Source organism: Neovison vison, chromosome 3 (assembly GCF_020171115.1).
Source record: "Neovison vison isolate M4711 chromosome 3, ASM_NN_V1, whole genome shotgun sequence".
In the NCBI taxonomy this organism is placed as follows: domain Eukaryota; kingdom Metazoa; phylum Chordata; class Mammalia; order Carnivora; family Mustelidae; genus Neogale; species Neogale vison.
Genome location: NC_058093.1, coordinates 182,844,370 through 182,865,506, shown reverse-complemented (window position 1 = coordinate 182,865,506; position 21,137 = coordinate 182,844,370). Strand labels below are relative to the sequence as shown.

General features: G+C 38.7%; 1 protein-coding gene across 2 annotated transcripts in view; it reads left to right on the top strand.

Moving 5' to 3' along the window:
• Positions 1–21,137, top strand: part of PIEZO2 (piezo type mechanosensitive ion channel component 2) — a 456,415-nt gene that overhangs the window by 384,874 nt on the left and 50,404 nt on the right. Inside the window, exons 31-36 of one of the 2 annotated variants that reach the window (XM_044243417.1) lie at positions 4,026–4,115; positions 6,100–6,221; positions 7,285–7,356; positions 11,687–11,793; positions 13,081–13,179; positions 17,155–17,269. In XM_044243417.1, coding sequence (XP_044099352.1) covers positions 4,026–4,115; positions 6,100–6,221; positions 7,285–7,356; positions 11,687–11,793; positions 13,081–13,179; positions 17,155–17,269 — 605 coding nt within the window. The remainder of the gene's footprint in view (positions 1–4,025; positions 4,116–6,099; positions 6,222–7,284; positions 7,357–11,686; positions 11,794–13,080; positions 13,180–17,154; positions 17,270–21,137) is intronic. The other variant, XM_044243416.1, reaches the window with a different exon arrangement.

The window sequence follows — 21,137 nt, the reverse complement described above, 5'->3', positions numbered from 1 at the left end:
CTGTTGCCTGAGCTTGCCTGGAAAACTCCTAAGAAACTAAGAAATTCCTTCTAGGAAAACCAGTCCAAGAAGGGTTTAGCACAAGGCCTTTAAAACCTAAAATAAACAAGAAAGTCTGTGGAGCCAAGTTACACTTACAAGGATCTGGGATCCTATGGAAAGTCAAAGACAGATGGGTCGTCTAGAGCCCTCAGCGCACAGACCACTCACTAGAAGCAGGTCATTCCGGCCTCAGCCAAAGCAATAACCACAGGCCATGTTGGTCTAGAGATTAGTCCACACTCTTCTTCTCTGACTCTGTGTTTAGAAGACACTCCAGAAAATAGAGAAACACACAATTATGTATTATTTTTCAGACCTCAGGTTGAGTCTGATAGACTCAGTTGAGTGTGATACTCCAGGCTCATTCTAAACTCCCTGGTCTATCTTCTCTTATCCTTTCCATCCTTTCGATCTTTGTTCCCCAATGATCTGATTTTTTTCCTCTGGGCCACTGGTTCTATTCCTTTACTACCATCTTCTTCTTAATCCCTACCCACCCGTTTTTCAATTTTACCCCGATCTTATAGGTTTCAGGGGAAAGACTGGGAAGAAACTGGCCATTGAGGTCAGGTTGTAGTACCCTAACCTGCCCTGCCCGTCTCAGAAACACTGGCCTCAGTAGATCCCATCCGATCTGTGGTGTTAAATAGTCGGATAAACATCGGCTTGTATCATATGAAATTTCCCCCAAAATCCATCATTTTGATTTGTGGTTTAGACTAACACACTTTTGTTTATACTGCCAGTGTTCCTAAAGACTCTTCTTTTCCTCTGCCAGGATAAACAAAATGTTTATTGCAGAAGTCCATTAATAGAGGAGCGACTCCTGGCCTTTGTTAACTAACTTGGAGCCCGGTAGAAAGAATTTTCAGTGGGGGACTTACATTTAATCTGAGGAGTTTTGGGATACCCTAGGCCCTCACTATACATAGGAACAATGACTTCATTTTATGTACAATAAATGACCCAGGAATTTACCATTATAATGGTTTTTCTAACATGCAGGACATCAGTTTCGTTAGAGCACAATGTCTTGTCCTTTTTTATTTCTTTTTCTTTCTTTTGGGGATTTGTCCATGCTATCTTGTCCTAATAATTTTATTAACTCATATAACAGCTGGTATTTGTGCTGATAAATGTGTCTTTTTGCCTTCTTCTGAGCAGTTTTGGTCCTTAGATATCCAGGACATAATAGTAAGCCAGCGTCTTTTCCTAGGAGTTGTGATAGTTATTTAGAAAACATATTCCTCATATTATGGAAACCAATAGCTTTGGTTTAGAGCACAACTCTTGCCTGCAAAAGAAAAGCCATGTCTTGGGGGCGCCTGGGTGGCTCAGTGGTTTAAGCCTCTGCCTTAATCAGGTCATGATCCCAGGGTCCTGGGATTGAGCCCTGCATCGGGCTCTCTGCTTAGCGGGGAGCCTCCTTCCCCCTTTCCGCCACCCCCCCCCCCGCCTGCTTGTCTGCCTGCTTGTGATCTCTGTCTGTCAAATAAATAAATAAAATCCTTAAAAAAAAAAAAAGAAAAGAAAGCCATGTCTTAAAAATAAACAGAATTTCCAAAGAATAGACCTTCCTTCATTCAATGATAAGCTCTTTGCCTACTGTGTAACAAGAAGGTGGCTGCTTGGTCCTGCCCTCAGAAAGCTGGTGGGAAGAGGGACATATCAACAAGCAGTCACCATGCTGTGCAACTACCGTGATGGTAGGGGACCTTCAGAAAGCTGTGGGAATTATATCAAGGTACATAAACACCTGCAAGGGGCAGGAACCGAGGCAGCCTTCCATTCTAAGCTGCAACCTGAGGGATGAACAAGAATTAAAGGCGGGAGGCAGGGGACACAGCCCAAGTGAAATTACCAGGGGAGGTTTTAATGAAGAAACCCTGAGAAGTTCAGTGTGGCTAAACACAGAAATTTGAAGGTGAAGATAGTAAGTGATGAAAAATTAGCTGGAGAGATAGGGAGCAGTCTGCTTATCAGGGGCCTTATAAACCATGTTTATGACTTTAGAAGTAATCCCAGAGATAAGAAGAAGCCAGGGTTACAGCTGTGTTTCAGAAGCCCACCCTGCCTGGACTGTGGAGGACACAGGACAGGTTAGGTGACTACTCTAATGATCCAGGACCAAGACAGTGGCTCAGACCAGGAGGAGGTAAACTAGGAAGACATTTAAGAGTAAAACTGGCACAACTGGAAAGTTTATTGGAAAGAAGGGAGGTGGAGAGGAAAGGAAAGAAGGGAGGTGGAGAGGAAAGGAGGGTAGAAGGTGTTATGGAAAGGATTTTGGTTGAAGCCATTGGTGGTGCCAATCCCAAATGTAAAGAAACCAAGAAGTTCTAGGCTGGGAGGACACTGACCACAACCAGGGAGTTGTAGGGCTCGTGGGCTCGGGAAACTAAACCCATGGTGAGTCCAGGGGATGGCCAGGATGACAGGTCTGCAGGTGGAAATAGACTTGAGTGTCATCATGACACAAGTAGATTTAGAGCAGATGAGTGGTTGGAGAGAAAGTGTGAATGAGCAGAGGACCCTGGGGAGCATCCACTTTTAAAAGATGGACAGAGAAGACTAGAAACTCTGAGCCAGCAAAGAAGAAGGAAAGCTGGAAGAGCATGGTGCCTTAGGAGCCTGAGGAAGGTTGCTTCAAGGCGGAAGTCCAGCAGACAGGACATACAAACACAAGACTGAAAACTGAGCATTGAAAGCAGTGACCTCAACACATTGGGGGATCAGAGCCCAACACCGATGAGCTGAGGTTAAGCGGAAAGTTTTGGAGACAGCGGCTGTGAGACACTCGTGCAGGGATAGTGATGGAGACTATACATAGAAAACTGTGCAGTGGACATGTTATTTTTTTCCTAAGATAGCAAGATGTGAGCATGTTTGCATACTTCGGAGGAGGATTTGGTAGCAGTGGGAAGGCTGAGAATGCAGAAAGAGAGAAAGAAAGGGCAGGATGGAGCCTCTCAGACTGTATGGGGGAGGGGTCAGAGCCCAGGTGAGGATGTCACCTTTCCCACTGTCACTGCAGGAAATGGTGTCCATGGGATAGATGGTAGGCAGCTGAGCAAACTGTTGCCTCATGACTTTTTTCTCTCCAAGAAGTGGGAGACAAGGTTATTTACTGGGAGTAAAAAAACCTTTGACAAAATTCTAGATTTGAGAAAAGTGTAAGGAGTTTTAAATAGTCAGTACAGAGAAGAATTTCCAGAGCCTATGAAGGGTCAGCAGATAACATGTTGGCCACACCTTTTCTGCACCCCTGACCACAGTCTAGAAAAGAGTGGGCACACCACTGGGTTCCTATCCACTTGGGATTTACCAAGCGGATATAACCAGATGACAATGGACCAGACTTGAAGACATTAAGAGAGGCTGATGAGATAGATCAATGGGGACTCTAAAATTGGCTTGAAAAGTGAGAACAAACAGAAGGGAATGGAAGGATAGGAGGAAGAAAAGCAAAGAGGCAGGAATCTGAACATCTCAGTGATGGAGCTTGAACTCCAGTTTTGCATTTTTTCCGTAGGGAAGCCCAACTCACTCCAGATCCTTTCCTGCTCACTGAGTAGAAAACTAATCCGAACTCACTCCTCCTTGCCAATGGTCCCTCATGGGACAACTATAATAAGGTCAGGTGAACAATACTTTGCTGAGATGTAAGGTTCTGTGGGACAGGTTTAAAGGGGTGCATCCTTTTTAATGTCTTAGAAAACACAAACCATTTTTTGTTTGTTTGTTTGTTTTGATGACCTCTTGTGGTTGTGAGCAGCCCACTCCCTCCCAGGAAAGGCTGTGCCTTCTTCATCCAGTGAGAATGGGCTCCTACACGGGGTCTTGGGACTCCCACTCCCAGCCAGGAGACTCTAGTCAATGGACCAGAAAGAAATGTTTTCTAACCCTTGATAATCATTTTCAGGGGAAGGTAAGTAACAAGGACAGAAACACTAATTTGTTCTCTACTTCCTATTTTTCTCTAGAGGGGCTGAACTTTTCCAGGCCACAATTGTCAAGGCTGTAAAGGCAAGAATTGAGGAAGAGAAAAAGTCAATGGATCAGCTGAAGAGGCAGTAAGGAAGCTTGGTTTTACTGTCCTTCTTTCCTTATAATTGGGGTTTGTCTGGTCCTGTTCAGCTGGCTCTCACCTCCCAGGGAGCCTCAATAGCCCTAAAAAACCCACCGTGTTAAGGAGCTTCTGGGTATGTGCTCAGTGTCAGGGCAATAGCTTTTGCTCACTGGACTAAAAATGGAAGTAGTTGAAAAGAAAGAAAGGTGCAATGTCGTGGAAAGGGGCGCCATGTTGGACAAGACCAATGTCAAGTCTTGGTTCAGCTGCTTACTCTTGAACCCTGAGCAAGTCATTCCAATTCTCTGAATTTCAGCCTTCTGATTTAAGTTAGGGCTCACAGTTCTGCCTGGGCTTTTATAAAGATTAAATGAGCTCATGAATGAGACAGGGTCTTTCCCGGTCCCATTCAACTGGAGTAAATGTTCATTCTATCTACGAATTAAGAGAATACATGCAGAGATTTGGCATTGGAAGGATCTCTAAAGATATTATAATAACAGTCTTTCTGGGAAGAAACTGATGATGCATGACATTAGATGACTTTCAATCCACAACAACCTAGAAGCAGTCCTAAAAATACAGCCCCTGTCTCCGTGGATGCAGTTCAAGACCTTTCTTTCTACTGTCATGTTCTGGATAAATCAAGTAATGGACTGACTTAACAGGAGATTTGAGAATTTCTTTTTGAATTTAATTAGATTATTTTTCAAAAAGCCCTTGAAACAAATTTTCTTAGAGTGAAATTTTTAGCAGTAAATGTAACTTGTAAGGATTGGTAGGTAGCACTTCATTTAGGGGCTGGGTTTAGGAACGGATGACCACAGAATTCCATACCTACCCATGTTCTCCAGAAAAGCAGAAACTCCATCACCACCCTCCCACACTCAGGGAAAATTCCCCAGGTTTGCTGAGACCCCCTCATTCCGTTCTGGCCTCATTTCCCAGCTCTTCCCCCACCCCACTTAGAAATGTTTTCTAGCATAAATTACACTATCCCATAGCATGGTTATTTCCAGAATCAAAGATATGAAGTATATAAACTAGTATATAAGCAGTTATGGTATAACTGTTGCCATTGTTGCTTCTAGTTATCTACATCAGGCTTAGACAAGCAACAAATGTGGACCCACATGTAGAATGAGTTCCTATTTACCCATTAGGAAGACCTGTTTACTATCATTTACTTCACTGAGTTTTTCCATTTAAGAATACATCCTCTTAGGTGACAGAAAGTCAGGATGTAAAAGAATGAAGGTAATAATCATTGCAAAAGAGAAGCTAAAAGTGTTGTTTAAGCCACAGGAAGCAGAAATGGCACTTCGCTTAAAAACCTGAGCAGAATTTTAAGAAGCTAAATTAAGAAATGGAACACCGCAAGAGGACGGGTCCGGTCAACATTATAGTTTCTGAAGAGTCAGACTTCCTGAATAAGCAGACAAAATAAACGGCACTGACTCAATAATCAAAGACACACTAAACCATTTTTCCAGAACTGATCAGAGATTAGATTTGAAATAGAGAAGAGTCATGCGGTCTCAGAGAGTATTTATGAATATCCACAGAGCAACTTGCTTTTTACAAAAGAGTTCTCACCCTTTCACCCCTTTTCATTGGCTCTTCACAACTGCATGAGCTAGACAGTTCCTAATTTTTTAAAATTGCAAATCCTGGGAGGATAAAGGATTCACATTTCATCCTTTACTGTGTTCAAAATGGCTATGGTACGAGGCATAAGTGGACATCAAGTATTGCATATCAAACCTTCGCATAATTGTGATCATCTTAGTGAGATGAGCGTCTACACAAAGCCAAGTAATATGGTTGTGTCTGTGTACACACATACAGACATCCCCAAGCAGGTATGTGTTGCTGATTAAAAAAAAAAAAAAAATCATAAGTCCCATCCATACAGGTTTAAACGCAAACCAACTGTGTGATTACTCTGGACGTGTTCTTGGCATTGCTGTGGCTGTTCTATTTTCCAGGATGGATCGCATCAAAGCCAGGCAACAGAAATACAAAAAGGGTAAGGAGAGGATGCTGAGCTTGACCCAGGAATCGGGGGAAGGCCAAGACATCCAAAAACTCTCTGAAGAGGATGACGAAAGTATGTCAAGACATTTCCCTCTTGTTCAAGTAGCTTAGCATTGAATGATAGCATGAATATGGGGAGGGCTGTTACATAACATTATTCTTATTCTGCCAGGATTATCAAATTTTTTTGAATTTAGCAAGTTTTATCTTCCGGTTGTGAAAGGGATACATGTATTTGTTTCATTAAGGACATATTTAATGACTCCATAATTTTACAAGTAACTCCTCTTCAGGAAAACCACTTTAATCAACCCCTCACCTAGTGTTTGTTTCGCAGAGATGAGTTTTTTGAAGAAAATGAGCATGGATTTGCTTAATTTCTTCCTTTAGGGAAGGTATTTCAGAGACAGACTACTGTTATTGTTTTTAATTTCTATAAATTCTAAACAAATATTAAGTATCTATGCATATTTTATGTGGCATCTGAATAATGGTAGATAAGATATCCTTTAATTACTGTCTGTTCCAATGAAACTGAAAATGAAATATATACTTATTATATTGGATTATGGATTTGTTATATCATTAAGTTTGAAAGGTCTTCTTATAAATGCTTGCATGCTTTTCTGTTTGAAGGGAATGGAGAAATAGTGCATGGTATTTTCCAGTGCATAACATCTATTAATTCCCAATAAATTTATATTTTTCTAACCGTGCTTTAAAATAATCACAAGGAAATTTCTGATTATTGAAATATAGGCATTTTTAGAAATTATTTGCCACTAAATTGTCATAAAATTTAGGTGATGCTTCTTTTCTGTTAATTCAATGGAAAATTCAGTGTGAGATGCCTTTTTGAGAGATATTCCTTTCTTTTTTATGTTTCTTTATATGCCCTGCAGTACTAAAAAGAAAGTGAAAATGTGGCATAATGTTCCTAGAACACTTAGTACTTGCCTTGTGAAATCAACTTTCTCATGTGTATAAACATTTCAGACTCAATATGGTTCCTTTCCCTGACCTCTGATGTACTTTTATGACTTGTCTAGATTTTGACAGTTGAGTTGTTAAAGCGTGGTTTTCAAAATTGTTTTCTCACTTCCTAAGAATTAATATTTGGACATATTTTATTTTAGGAGAAGCAGACAAACAGAAAGCCAAGGGCAAAAAAAAGCAGTGGTGGCGGCCTTGGGTTGATCATGCTTCCAGTAGGTTTTCTCGATCCTCTTACGATTTCATCGATTCTAACCCTTATATCCTTGACCAGAATTCAGGCGTCCCCATGACCTGTGTGTTCCATGCATGGTTTGATCCTTGTGACTTGATAGGGGGTCAGAGTGTAGGAAAATGGTGATGTGAATGGGTCCCTGGGCCCCGGAGATGGAATCTTCCCGAGAAACCCAGCGGGGTTACCATGCTGGCTGAAAAAGGCCCAGCATATGGCTGACACACTCCCGAGCACCATTTGTGGGCTCAGAAAGGGAAGATGAACTGCTACCATTTTATCGGATTCTGAGGTCTAGAGTTCTGCTGATGGGTATTTATTTTATGGCTGAAAACCCTTATTAAAAATGAGTTTTGGCTCCTCCTGGGAGAATAATCATTAAATTCAAAGAGTCTGTGACCCTCTTTGTAAGGCACTGGGCTTGGATGCCAATGAGTATCTCCTCCCCTCACCCCCAGAGCTTTGATTTTATTTGCATGTACGTTTTTTAAAGCAATTTATCGAATATAAAGATCAGAATGACTTAAAATGCATTCACTTTCTCACTCTGCCTCTTCCCCAGTTTCTAAAGGTTCTCAAATGACACTCCCAATCCAAAACCCAGCATGTGGCAAGGCCGCAGCCTCCAGCAAACAGCCATGACCAATTAAGAGCAAAGGCAGACAACAGGTTTTGAAAAGCAGAGCGTCACAGTCAGAGAAAAACTGTGTTTCCCCCCAGATCATAAAAGGAATGAGGAATTACGGAACTCAGTGGCTATATTTGTTCTGCTTACCGTATGAAATCTCCCTCGCTGTTGGCCAGTGGATGGTCTTAGAATAGAATGATCCATTTTGATCTCACCTTCCTTATATCCGTTAGAGTACAGAATAATTATTAATTATTATGCACATTACTTATAATATTTTCAGGCTTTTATGCCTGGCTAATGTGACCCGACAGGAATTATCACCAAGGCCCACAACCTCGCATGATGGTGGGAGGGACTCTACTAGCAGGATCTTCAGAATCACAAGAAAGTCAAATTGATTGGAATCTTTTGCCATGCCTAATTTCTTGGCCTCACTGAGATATGGCATTGGCTTCCCTCACCCCGAAATTAATATTTTTTAATCAGCAAGCCAGTTTCAGAAAGTATTGTACAAAATTTGCTCAGTATACCTGGATGTCATTAAATTTAATCCCAAATATTGAATTTCTAGCCTTATGGCAGGAAAAAAAAAAAAAACCCATGAGTTTTAAAGTGTTTTTTTTTCATTTGCTGCCAAGTCAAAAGACAAAGATTCAGGTGGAAATTCTGTGTGACTCTTTAATGTATTGTTCATTGGCCATGTCCATCCTACTAACAGTCACAAGCAGTACACTATAAGCCTATTTCTATCAAGTCACAAGTAAACTGTGCCTATCTTTCTGTTTTTAAAGGGCCTTTTGCTAGTTTAGACAGACCTATCCATTTCAAAATTGTTTCATACTGAAAGTTTTCTCTTTCACCTGGGGTAAATTCCCATTGCAATCATAGAGGTCTTTCCTTTTCTTGATCTAAACATTGCATTTTGGAAGGAATTGGATATGGTCTTTGATAATCATCTTCCAAGTTGGTAATAATTTAAAGAACTTCTCGTGAAGGTTATTGACTTTAGTTTTCTGATTCATTTCACCCTCATTATAGCAAGTTCTTAAAGACCGGTATTAAATTAAACGTGCCTTGTTACACCACCTCTTGGTGCAATAATGCAGAAATGTGTGCAATTCATAGTTTGGAACCAGATTCTGACTGTGGTGTTAAAATTTTTCAGCAAACCGTGTTTCCTTTTACAAGCTTGTGAGGAAAGGAAAGGAACGAGTATGTGGATTATTTTTTTAGACCACGATGAGTTCCAAAATTTATCTTTAGAACCAGAAACACTTTATTAAAAGCCCTTATTTTGATCTCTTGAGCCCCTGGGCTTTTAAATAGATATTTCATGCAGGTGTGGAATATGAGAATGCGTGCACCCTCCTGTGAGTCTGTCCATGATACAATAATGTCGCTATGTTGTTCATATTACCGGCAAGCAGTCAAGATCTTAACCTAGTCTGTAGATGGCAAACCTTCCACTTCCATACCTATGTGCACACATACGATCGCATTATTGCTGTTCAATGATACCTTCTGTTTGAGGATAGTGTGTCTCCGTGCCAATTCAGTACTGCCTAAAACAATGACATGCCTCACTCCGTTGTTAAATATCTGAAATCGAGGTCCAGCTTTCTGAAGATACAAGAAGTAGGATTTTAAAAGTCATTTCCACACTCAGTGCAGCAGCAATAACATCAGTATCCAGGATATGTTCATGGACACAGGCTGCAGGCAGGAGCTGACTCTGAACTAATCAATGCAGATGCAAGATTCTCTCTACTTCTTATTAGCAGCTAGCACTGAAGAAAACATTTTCTGTGGTTTTCCTACTTTTATTTCAGTAACATTCTATAAAAGAATAGGAGACTTTCCTAAAACACTTGCTGCCTTTTTTAATGTGTGAATTCTTCTTCTCGCATACAAATTTGTAGTTTTTTTTAAAGGATCAAATCAGTGTTGGGACTGCTTGAGATTAACACTTTTTTGGGTTCCCCTGTGTCCACATGAGTAAAAGTCATAGAAGGTATGATTGAATACAATTTAAGCTATTGTTGATTTTAGAGCCTATAATGAGGGTAAAATGCTCAATCTTGTGATACTCTGTTTTTACCAAATGACCATGTGACATAGAATCCATGTAACTTCCCTGCAAATGTCTGAGCTTACATGAAGGCATTACTTTAATGGTCTTCCCCACTGTCAAATGTGATGCTGTAACTTTGGTTTGTTCTTGCTTATTCTTACCTTATGTTGTACTGCATTTATTCCCTCGGGCCTGGACCCAGTATTCTGGGTCCAGTTCTTTCTTCAAAATACAAGTAACAAATTACAGTGCTTCTGTTCAAGGATATAAGGCCCAATTCATTCACTCTGCATCTTCATGGATGGAGGCTTCAGATACGTCTGAAATCATGGGCAAAATTATTTACCTTTTGACCATGTTTAGTGATATTCAAGCAACTAATTTTAAACAAGCCAAGGTTTTCCATTACCTTACAACATATGAATCCAAAAGAAAACCAAAGACATCATGTGATGTCATCCAAAAGACACCTCAGCATTCGAAAACTTGAATATAACTTGAAAATAATTCATATTTTTTCCTGCAATGATGGTACAGTTCTCGTAGCATCAGAAATGTATATGCTGGGTCTCTTTTCCCTGATCAACTTAAAATAATGCTCAAACGAATAAAAGATTGGATTCTCAAATTTCTTTAAGTCTCTGGACATTTCCACTTTCTCTGCTCCTAAGTTTTAACACAGCAATATGTTCTTGCAGGGAAAATATCAGGCAAGACAAGGGCAATCCGTACTGTTTGTGCTTTGAGTCTTATGGTCAGTACAGTTCTCCTCACACTTCAATAGGTAACGGACCTCCTGGTTGACCAGAAGGCCAATAGTGCTAAACCATACGGACCCTGTCTGCCCTGCCTCAGTCTGTCCCATGCTATGTGTAGAAACAGCCAGAGTGTGGTAGTGGTGTTTTTGCGGTTGTATTCTTTTTTCATGTTACCTGCCCATTTCCTCCTCATGGCAATGTGTCTGTTGTTGTTGGTTGTTTGTTGGTTCATTTGTTTTTTTAACTCTTTCAAATGTCTTGGCATATGTGTCATGTCCCTGTGTCACGTGTGGAGGAGCCAGGTCTGCACAGTAGAAAGTGAAGCGGAAGTTGGTGATGCTGATTCTTGGTCCTGAACCATCCTGACTGGCATTTCTACCACACACTCAACCCCTTCAGACAACACCAAATCTTCCACTTCACTTTGGCCTCGTCTAAAGGACCCAAATTGCCAAATCGTCTGAACTGTGAAACTCTTTTAACAGTTTTCTAGCCATTATTTTGGCCATTTTGGTAACAAAACGGGTTGCTGCAGAGTTGATCTGAAGCATTTGTGTAAAATTGACACTGAAGAAGGAAGAAACTATCAGATGAACCCAGTAGTGGCCAGTTTTCTTACACAGTGTAGACGAGGCCTCACGCTCTGTAGACCCAACCACGCCAACACCAAGTAGTGTTAGCCCAGAATGAGTTCTCTTCATCTCTTGTCTTTTCCTTTTTACCAACATCTCTTGCTGTGGTCTTTTGTGGAGAGTTTGTGTATTTTGGGGGGCGGGGGGGGGCATTTCATGAATAAGCCCTTAATGACCTCATATCTCTTCCAAGAAATAAATAAATATTTTGTTTTGCTTAGTGGTCAGGAGTGGAGATTATTACTTGTTTGAAACGGATAGTGAAGAGGAGGAAGAGGAAGAATTAAAAAAGGAAGATGAAGAACCTCCGAGGAGGTCAGCTTTCCAGGTAATTATGGAGATGGGAAAACCAGCTCCTCTGCTTGTTGAAGAGCTTTTCTTTCTGACAGATCTTGATTGCAGGCCTAGACTTCTGCCACTGTGTTCATGTGTGTCACAGCTTCCAGATGTTTTTGATTTCCACCTGAAATTGTTTATTCCTCATTAAACTCTAATGCTGCTTGCTGTCAGCATCAGTATAATTACTGCAAAGAACACTGTTCCCACCAGGTCTTCATTCACTTGCATCAAAAAAAATCTTCTGATGCTATTAAAAAAAAATAAAGCTTCCTTGGGTGAACTTTATTTTTCTGTTACAAGTACGAGGTGAAGAAGACTTGTCTGGTATCACTTTAAACCACTTGAATGGACTTATATTTTGATATGTGAACTAGCTAATCATAAAAATGAAGCTCTTGCTTTCTTTGGAAACAAATGGTCACTTAAATGGTACTTCAAATCTTGAGAATCCTTTTCATTTGTGTTGCCAAAGGTTTGAGAATTGATTGAAAACCTAGAAATAGCTAGCACAGTTCTGATTTTTTTTTTCAGCTTAATTGCCTTTCTTTTTCAGAAACTGGCAGATCATTCTTAGTTACATAGCTTAACAGCCCAGTATTGTATATCCAGGGAATGTCTAATCCATGTTTGTTAAAGATGAGGACTGGTCAGTAGAACTACATGCAGGGTAAAAGTTTGATATATATTTCTTTTATGAAGGAGTCATGTGGTAGGACTGTTATTTCTCAGTTATTATACCGCAAGACATAGAGGGTGATATCCATCAAGCCTCATGATGTGTCCATGAAAAAGTCATGGCTCCTTTGCTGGCCAGGTCTTCTCAAACTGGAGGGTTACATCCACTACTGTATTCCCAATGAAATTAAAGAACTAAATTATTTGTGGAGACACCCTGCTCTGATGCTTTCTCAATGGCCCCATCGCTACCCGAATTTTTGTCTTAAAGATGGCGTCTGTGTGCATGTGTGCGGCTGGCTTGTCAAATACTAATGACTCATTTGTTTTTTGACTCTAATTATTTTTCTTATAACCATCACTCCTCATTCAGCAAAGGAGAGAACATGGTCACGCTCGCCATGTTTACGGATTACATGCAACAACTCTTTTCCTTATTCCTAACCTCTTAGCAGAGCACATTTGATTCTAGCTTCAGGGATGGGCACGTTTTAACCTAGTTGATGTAACTGTAGAGATGAACTCATACTGACATCATGTATTAAGTTTTTAGTCATTGGTGTTTTTCTACTAACCACTCTTGCTTTGTCCTTCTTTGTAGAGAGCTATTGGGAAGTTTGCGTCGGCCATTTTAGCCTTGCCAAAGTCTGTCATTAAACTTCCCAAAACTATTCTTCAGTATTTAATCAGAGCTGCAAAGGTATTTGACGTTTCACTGATGTGTGGTGTGTGACCCTCCGCTCCGTAGAACTTTAGACAAGCAGATTCCCTGTTGCCCTACATCTGCATTTTCCCTGTTCTATAGATCATACAATGGAGGAAGTATGAGAACTTACAATTGTAGACAAACCTTTCCAAGTAGAGTTTCGAGGAGCCACATTTCCTGTTATTTGATTCTCATTCTTCAGCTGATACCAGAGCCTGTCGAAACATAGAGCGAGAAAATGCAGATACACATCTACTCTGTCCTTCTTGTAGTTTTGCCTAAGTCACGTCCCATTTTTAAAAAGGTCACATCTGGTTGCATGCATCGGTCGTGATGTGTAAAATGTGTGATTATTATTCTCAGAAAGCTGGTAAAACTATGAACGAGCCTAATAAAAGACTCGTTTTGCCCCATCTCCTTGTTGGCTTCCTTTTCAAGGCTCCATCTTGCCTAAATTGGGTATCGTCTTCCATTTACTCTTCTGATTTCAGTTCAACCCCTCCCAAGGCTGGGCTGTCATGTCAGGTCTGTGTGGCTTTTCACTCCCACGTCACCCCAGAGAGTGCAGAATAAAATGTGAGAATGCTGTTGGTCAGTTTAGCCAACGCACTGCAGAAATTATCCAGCTACCCAGGCTCTAGTCACTCCTTACTGAAAATCATAAATAGTGAACCCCTATTCACGCACTTTATAGAAAGCTGGTTCTGTGGACGTAATCTGGGGCAGGAATTTAAACTCTTAGGTCTTTATGCTCACATGTTAAGCAGATGTTTGCACAGTGAAGGAGACCAGCACTTTTCCCATTTCACCTGGGATCTTATTTAAATGCAGATGATGTAAAGAAAACAGGTCCAGCCTATGGCACTTATAATTCTGTGTTTCTCTTGAGCTCCCAGAGGAAAGGTAGCTGCTGGTCCATCTTGGGTGGGGCCGGGGATTCTAAACTTCCAGGTACCTCCCATTTTAAAATGCTGGGATTCTGATTGTTAGTTTAATATTCAATGTGTTCACTGCCTTGGGATTCTTTTTCTTTTCGCTTTTATGACTACCATGCAAGTCTTTCCATTCATATTTAAGAATTTACATGAACGATTGTAACACAATTATCCTCTATCTTACTTTAAAAATAAAAACAAAGGAGCACCTGCATGCATCCGTTAAGCTTCTGACTCTTGACTTTGGCTCAGGCTCAGGTCATGATCTCAGGGTTGTGAGATCAAGCCCCAAATCGGACTCCGCACTGGACATGGAGCTTGCTTAAGATTCTCTCTGCCCCTTTCCCTCTACTCCTCTGCCCCCTACCAACTCCCTTTCTAAAAAAAAAAAAAAAAAGGAAAGAATATATACACAAGAATATATATACATATATACAAGAATATATACACATATGTGTATATACTTCTTTGGTATATACATATATATATAATTTAAAAACAAACAAACAAGAAAACTTCTTACATACAACATAAAATTCTGGGTCACACATGAATTAAAGGACAGTTTATTAAAATTTATCAATTTCAGTGAAAAATCTCCATCCACTTCCATAAAGTTCTATCCTTTTTAAAAAATTAAATGCTTTTTGCATAGTACATTTTCAGTAAAGTGAACCTCATTTTCCCCTAAAATATATGATAAAACTGAAGATAAAATCACATGACCAGACTTAAGATAAAACTTAAGATGAAGTTAATAAATAAATAAATAAATAAAATTTAACATTAGTTATCTTATCTTAAGAATATAGACTAATAGTGGCAATTTGAAGAAACCAAAGTTAATTTATGGATATTTTCATGTATTTTCTTTCACATGGTTAGTGGTGTGTACACCCATGAACTTGGATGGTGGTTATAGTTACAATGTGAGAACTGAGAAGTTCCAGTTAAAAAAACTTCTATTTCTTGACTCAGAAGTGGGCTCTTTCCTCCTACTTTGTTACCATCATTTCCTGAAACAGTCAGACTGAGCTTCTGTCAAATATTCCTGGCACTCTACAGAGTTTGTTATCCCAAACATGAACAGTAAGATAGTTTACCTACAAATAGGGACTCCTCATAAGATTTCCTCCCCCTCTCGTTTCCCCTTGTTTGAATTATGTAAATTCTCATCTCAGTGAGAAAGCACTGATGGGCTTAATCATTAAAGGATCATAGGTAGAACCAGGAATTTCCTTTTAATAATGGCACTCACCCTTCTTCAAGAGTTCTACAATTCTGTCCTAAATGCCCCTTCTCTCTCTCCTTCGCACTCTCCCTCTCCATTTTTCTCTAGAACAAAAGCACTCCTCCAACTTATACACCTAATACATTCACAGATCATGAGTTACTTTTTAATTTTCCATTTTGGAGATTATGGCATTATCTAAAAGCAATATTTTCATAACTCTTTCTTTAAATGACTTGTCATCAGATGTTGCTCTTAAACCTGAAAATTTATTGTGTTTAGCAGTTCAGATTTTTGTAAAAGAATCAATATTTTTCTGAAGCAAGTTTGCTTATTAATGTACTAAACCTCAAAGGTTTTTTTTTTTTTTTTGGTAGGTGGCAGGTTTAATAAGCAAGGTAATTTACACACTTGGCAAAGATATTCTTGATGGAGTTCCTGGTTAGCATGCTTAGTACACATCTACCATAAATTCCTTCATTTGGTCCTTCTTCCAGAGTCAGTTCATTTTCTCTTTTCTCAAAAAACATTTTGGCATAAAATAGGATTATTTTTTGCCTTCCAGACTTATTTTTCAGAAATAATACAGATGTTCCATTCATGTCTATTGCCCATAGATTCAGATTTCTACAGTGAGAAAAAAGAAATATTCTTCTTTAGTCACTATGACCTTTACATTTCTGTACATTGAAAAGTTGGATCCTCTTTTATTTTTACTGACATCACCATGCCAGTGGTTTGCTTACACTGTGTTTTCCAAAGATTTCAGAAATCTGAAAATAATATAAATACAGTGAAGTGTCTGGGTTTACAAAGTGACCCCACAAAACATTCCTTTAACTTTATCATCGTAATAGAAAACCCAGCTTCCCTGAGACCCAGGTGTGTTTGGGTGCATGAGGAGCATGTCTGCTTGGCTTCGTGATTACATATGGCTGACTTTGTGTATCAAGCCTTTCTTTCGGTTCCTTCTGCATGACTTGGGAGACTGTTGGTGGGAGGGCTGTTGAAAGTTGCTCTATGGTGGTTATTGGGTTTGTTATATTAATGTAACCATTTTCAGGTCTTGAATAAAAATGACAAAAGGCAACCAAAAGCACCACAGTTTTCTTTCCATAACATTCTGGAATAACTCTTTAACCTTGCTATCACATTATTTTTTCCTCTCCAAATACTAATCAATCTATAAAACTCTTTCCTAAGTTGTTGGTCATAGCTGTTTTTCACAAGGGAGAGTATCAAATGTGCAAAGCTGTTTTCCCAAAGTAAATGAGCAAAAGATGTTTTGTTTTTGATTTAAAGTTTAGTTTCAAGGGGAGAAAACTACTCCAATGACACTTAGCAAGGTGCCCAGCTTATTCCTGTCATGTGTAATACAAAGAATCAGTAACTCTCCCAAGTGGTGGTGGTACATGGGGACTTGGGAGGAATGGTGGTCACCCAAAGTATCTCAGGATTGTGAAACTAGAAGAAATATCTTCCTCCAATGTCTGTTTTCATATTTCATTTCATGATAATAGAAAGAACACATCAACTCAGGATACTGAAGGAGATGGGAGCAAATTTATTTTGCGCTGGGAGAAAAAGAAATATATATATATATATATATGACCAAAGCCAGGAAATATATATATATATGACCAAAGAACATATATATATGTATGACCAAGAAATATATGTGTGTGTATATATATCTACATATAGATATATATATGATGAGAGTCTGGAAGCTTGGTGTTAGTCCCTTTTCTTTTCATTCAAATTATGAAAAAGCCAGAAAATAATCGAAGTCTCCCCCTTCAGTTTGTTTATCAAGCCTGGATCACTGACCCTAAAACCGCACTCCGACAGAGACGCAAAGAGAAAAAAAGGTCTGCAAGAGAAGAACAGAAAAGAAGGAGAAAAGGATCTGGGGAGGGTAAGTGTTGTGTGAATGCAGGGTCCAGCCAGCACTCTCTGTTTCTGTGGCCTTGGGCTACAGCAGGACAGAAGCTTTGGAGGAACATCATTCTCATATTCTAAGGAGTGCATACAGTTCTGCTTGCCTATCATTGCTCATGTCAGACCTTTGGAATAAGTAAAAACATGAATTTAAGTGAATATACACTTTATAAAATGAGAAGAGGAAGAAAAGCAAAATAAATCCAAAGAAAGTAGAAGGAAAAAATTAATGTTTTAAGCAGATGTTGAGTCACAGAAAAGAAATAACAAGACAAGATCTATCATTAAGTGAAAATCAGTTCTTAGAAAAAGCTAGTAAGATGGATAAACTTTTGGAAATTGTATTAAGAAGAAAAGGAAAAACACACTATCAGTATCAGGAGCCAAAAAAGGAACATAACTACCAATGCCATCTTCAACATTACATGTGAAAACATACAACGGGAACACTTTTTCAAAGATAGGAGAAATTCCAAGCTACAACTATACACCAAAACCAAAGTGAAAGTGTGGCTCCCAGAAAAGAAATATTTTCATTATATATATATATATATATATATATATATATATATCAGACTAAATATTAGTATTCCGGATATACTAAGAACTCCTCAAGAGTGGTTAAAGAAAAGCTCAATCAAATAGATGAATAGATTTGAAAAATAATTCACAGATCAGGAAACAGAAGTAGACAAAAGGAGCCCAGCTTCACTACTAATGTAAGAAACACAACCAACAGTTTGACATCCTGTTTTCCTTGTTTGTGTGTGTGTTTTACCTATCAGATTGGCAAAAACCCAAACATTTGTTAATATCACTGTTTGGAGCTAGTGGGAAAATAAGTGTTTGTATGAGTTACAACCCATACAACACGATAATTGGTGTAGTGGAGTAGTGTATCCACTTTGGAGAGAATGTTTGGATATCTATAAAAATGTTGGGGTGCCTGGGTGGCTCAGTCAGTTAAGCGTCTCCCTTCTGCTCACGTCCTGATCCCAGGGTCCTGAGTTCAAGCCCTATGTTGGGCTCCTGCTCAGTGGGGAGTCTGCTTCTCCCTCCCCCTCTGCCAGCTGCTCCCCCTGCTTGTGCTCTCTCACTCTCTCTCTCTGACAAATAAATAAAAATATATTTTTAAATGTTAAATGTACAATTAAATATTCAAATGTTAAATGATCAGTCCCACCTCTAGAGGCATGGCTTAACTTGAAACAATATTTGCATATGTGCACAAGATCTGTATCTACAAGTATTTATCAAGTATTATTTAATAACAAAAACTTAGAATTCTATTCAGTAGTTAAAAAAATTAGATGGATTACAGTTGATCCTAGAACAATGTGGGGATTTGGGCACTGACCTGCACACAATCAAAACTCTTGTATAACTTTTGACTCCCCAAAAACTTAACTACTAATAGGCTACTATTGACCAGAAGCCTTACTGATAACATAAATAGTCAATTGATACATATTTTGTATGTTACATTCATTATATGCTATATTCGAACAATAAGCTAGAGAAAAGAAAGTGCTATCAAGAAAATCATAAGGAAGACAAAACGTATTTGCAGAACTGCTCTGTGTTTATAAAGAAAATATCCCTCATAAAAGTGAACCTGCAGGGTTCAGACCTGTGTTGTTCAAGCATCAACAGTACTTTGAACTTGACATATTGTTAAATAAAAAGTATTATGTTGCAAATGGCATGCACATTATAAAACCATTTGGGAAATAACAGAAGCCAACAAAATTCCTCAAGACAGTGTTTTGCATTTTTAATGGACGCATATAATGTGTATAAATGCAAGAGAAAGATCAGGAAGAATACTTAGCAGTTAATAACAGTGGTTACTTCTGGGGGAGATGGAGGAGTGCAATCTCTTCTGTGAACAGACTGAGATTAAGTGGTATGATTTTAGGGAACTTTAGGCTTATGTGTTATATTTTGATTCTTTACAAAGGAAATAGACCCAGATTTTTGTGAATTTAAAATGTCTTCAAAAGTCACAGAAAAGAAGCATAATTACTCATGGAATTCTAACTACAAACCCTTTCTCCTCTTTGACCATTCTGCTCCCTGCTGTCTCCTGGTAGCTTTAATTTTATTTTACTTTATTAGTTCAAAAGACAAAATGAAGACACAGCCAATGAGTCAAGAGTCTTTGACTCAAGTCAAAGAGACGAGAGGTAGATTTGATAATCTGCTGTGGAAACCCATCCGCACAAGGGCTAAGTCCTCACTGTGTGTGGTACTCATGTCCACTTCTTACTGGTTTGTGATGTAGGTGTGTGCAGGCACCAGCTCCTTTGTTTATTTTCGAAAATGAGTTCATGCTCTACAGATCCCTCTGGTATGTTCATTAGCAGTGGGACATGAACATTTCTCCAATTAAATATTTATAAAACTATATCATCCTTTTTTAATGGCTGCAGACTTGTCTACAGTATGGATATGCATAATTTATTCAACTATCCCATCACTAATGGACATTAAGTTTGCTTCCAAATTTTTGCCATAATGAATAATGCTATCATAGATAGCCTCGCACAAAAATACACATAGTCTTACATACATATATGTGTGTGTATTTAAATGCATAGCAAAAAAGCCAGGAAGAGCACAGACTTTCCACAGAATAGATCAAAAGTGGGACTTCTGACTAAAGGGATGAGACATTTTTTACTTTAATATATATTTTCCCAAGAGGTTTTAGAAATATACAGTCTACATGTAAGGTACAAGAGCGTCCATTTCCCTGTAGTCTTATCCTACAGAATGTTATTTTATTTTATCATTTGTCTTTCATTGGAGTAACAAATGTCTTTTATTTTCATTTGAATTTCCTAACTAATGAAACTGAGCATTTTTTATTTCCTATTTTCAGGTTTGTACTTCCAAATCTGAGATTTAAACATTTTTATCATTTTCCATAATATCATTCTATTGGGTTGTTTGTCCTTATGGATTTAGGAAACATCTATATATTAGCATATTGACCTTTTCTTATGTGTTACAAATATTTTTTACACATCCAGTGCTTATCTTTTTATTTAGTTTTTGGTATATGTTATCTAAACAAGTTTTAATTTTTTCTGATATCAAAGAGGTCTCAATTTCTTTTTGCAATTTCAGGGTTTCCATGTTGCTTAAGAAGGTCTTCCCCCCAGATATTATTTTCCCTTATTTCCTCCCAATTTAATTTACATTTTGCATTTTTATTGTTCTGTGAAATAGAGATCTACTTTGTTTACTTTTACACAGATAGGCTGTTATGTTATCCCTGTTTATTAAATTATTCTCCTTTTTTCTAGTGAATTTAAATGCTACTTTTGTCGATATTCAGCTCCCATTTATTCTCTGGTCTGTTTCTGGGCTCTGGACTCTGATCCATTATCCTACTGTCTAGCTCTGGGCCAGTGTCATCTATTTTTAAGTCCAGTGGGTATCGAGTTAGTTTTAATATTTAGTGTTGCAAATTCCCCCTCACTATCCCCTTTTCTTCCCCCCACCCAACTTGTATTTGCTATCCTCAGCCATGTGTTCTCACAAAATTATCTGCTGAGCTCTAAAAATGTGATTTTATTCATCTTGAAAATATCTCATTACTCTGTTTCATGAAGATGATTCCATGTGCAGATGTTTACCTCAGATCAAAGACAGCAATAATTAAAAGGTATTGGGATGAAAATAGATGTTTATTCGTTCCTTTAATATTTATTTAGCCACTTCTTCTTTGGTAGAAGGGCTCGTCCCTTTCAGATTACTTCCAGACAGATGAAGCAAGTGGATTCCAGCCTTCTGAAATGCCAGGTGCTGCTCGAAGTATTTTGTAGGCTGTAACTCAT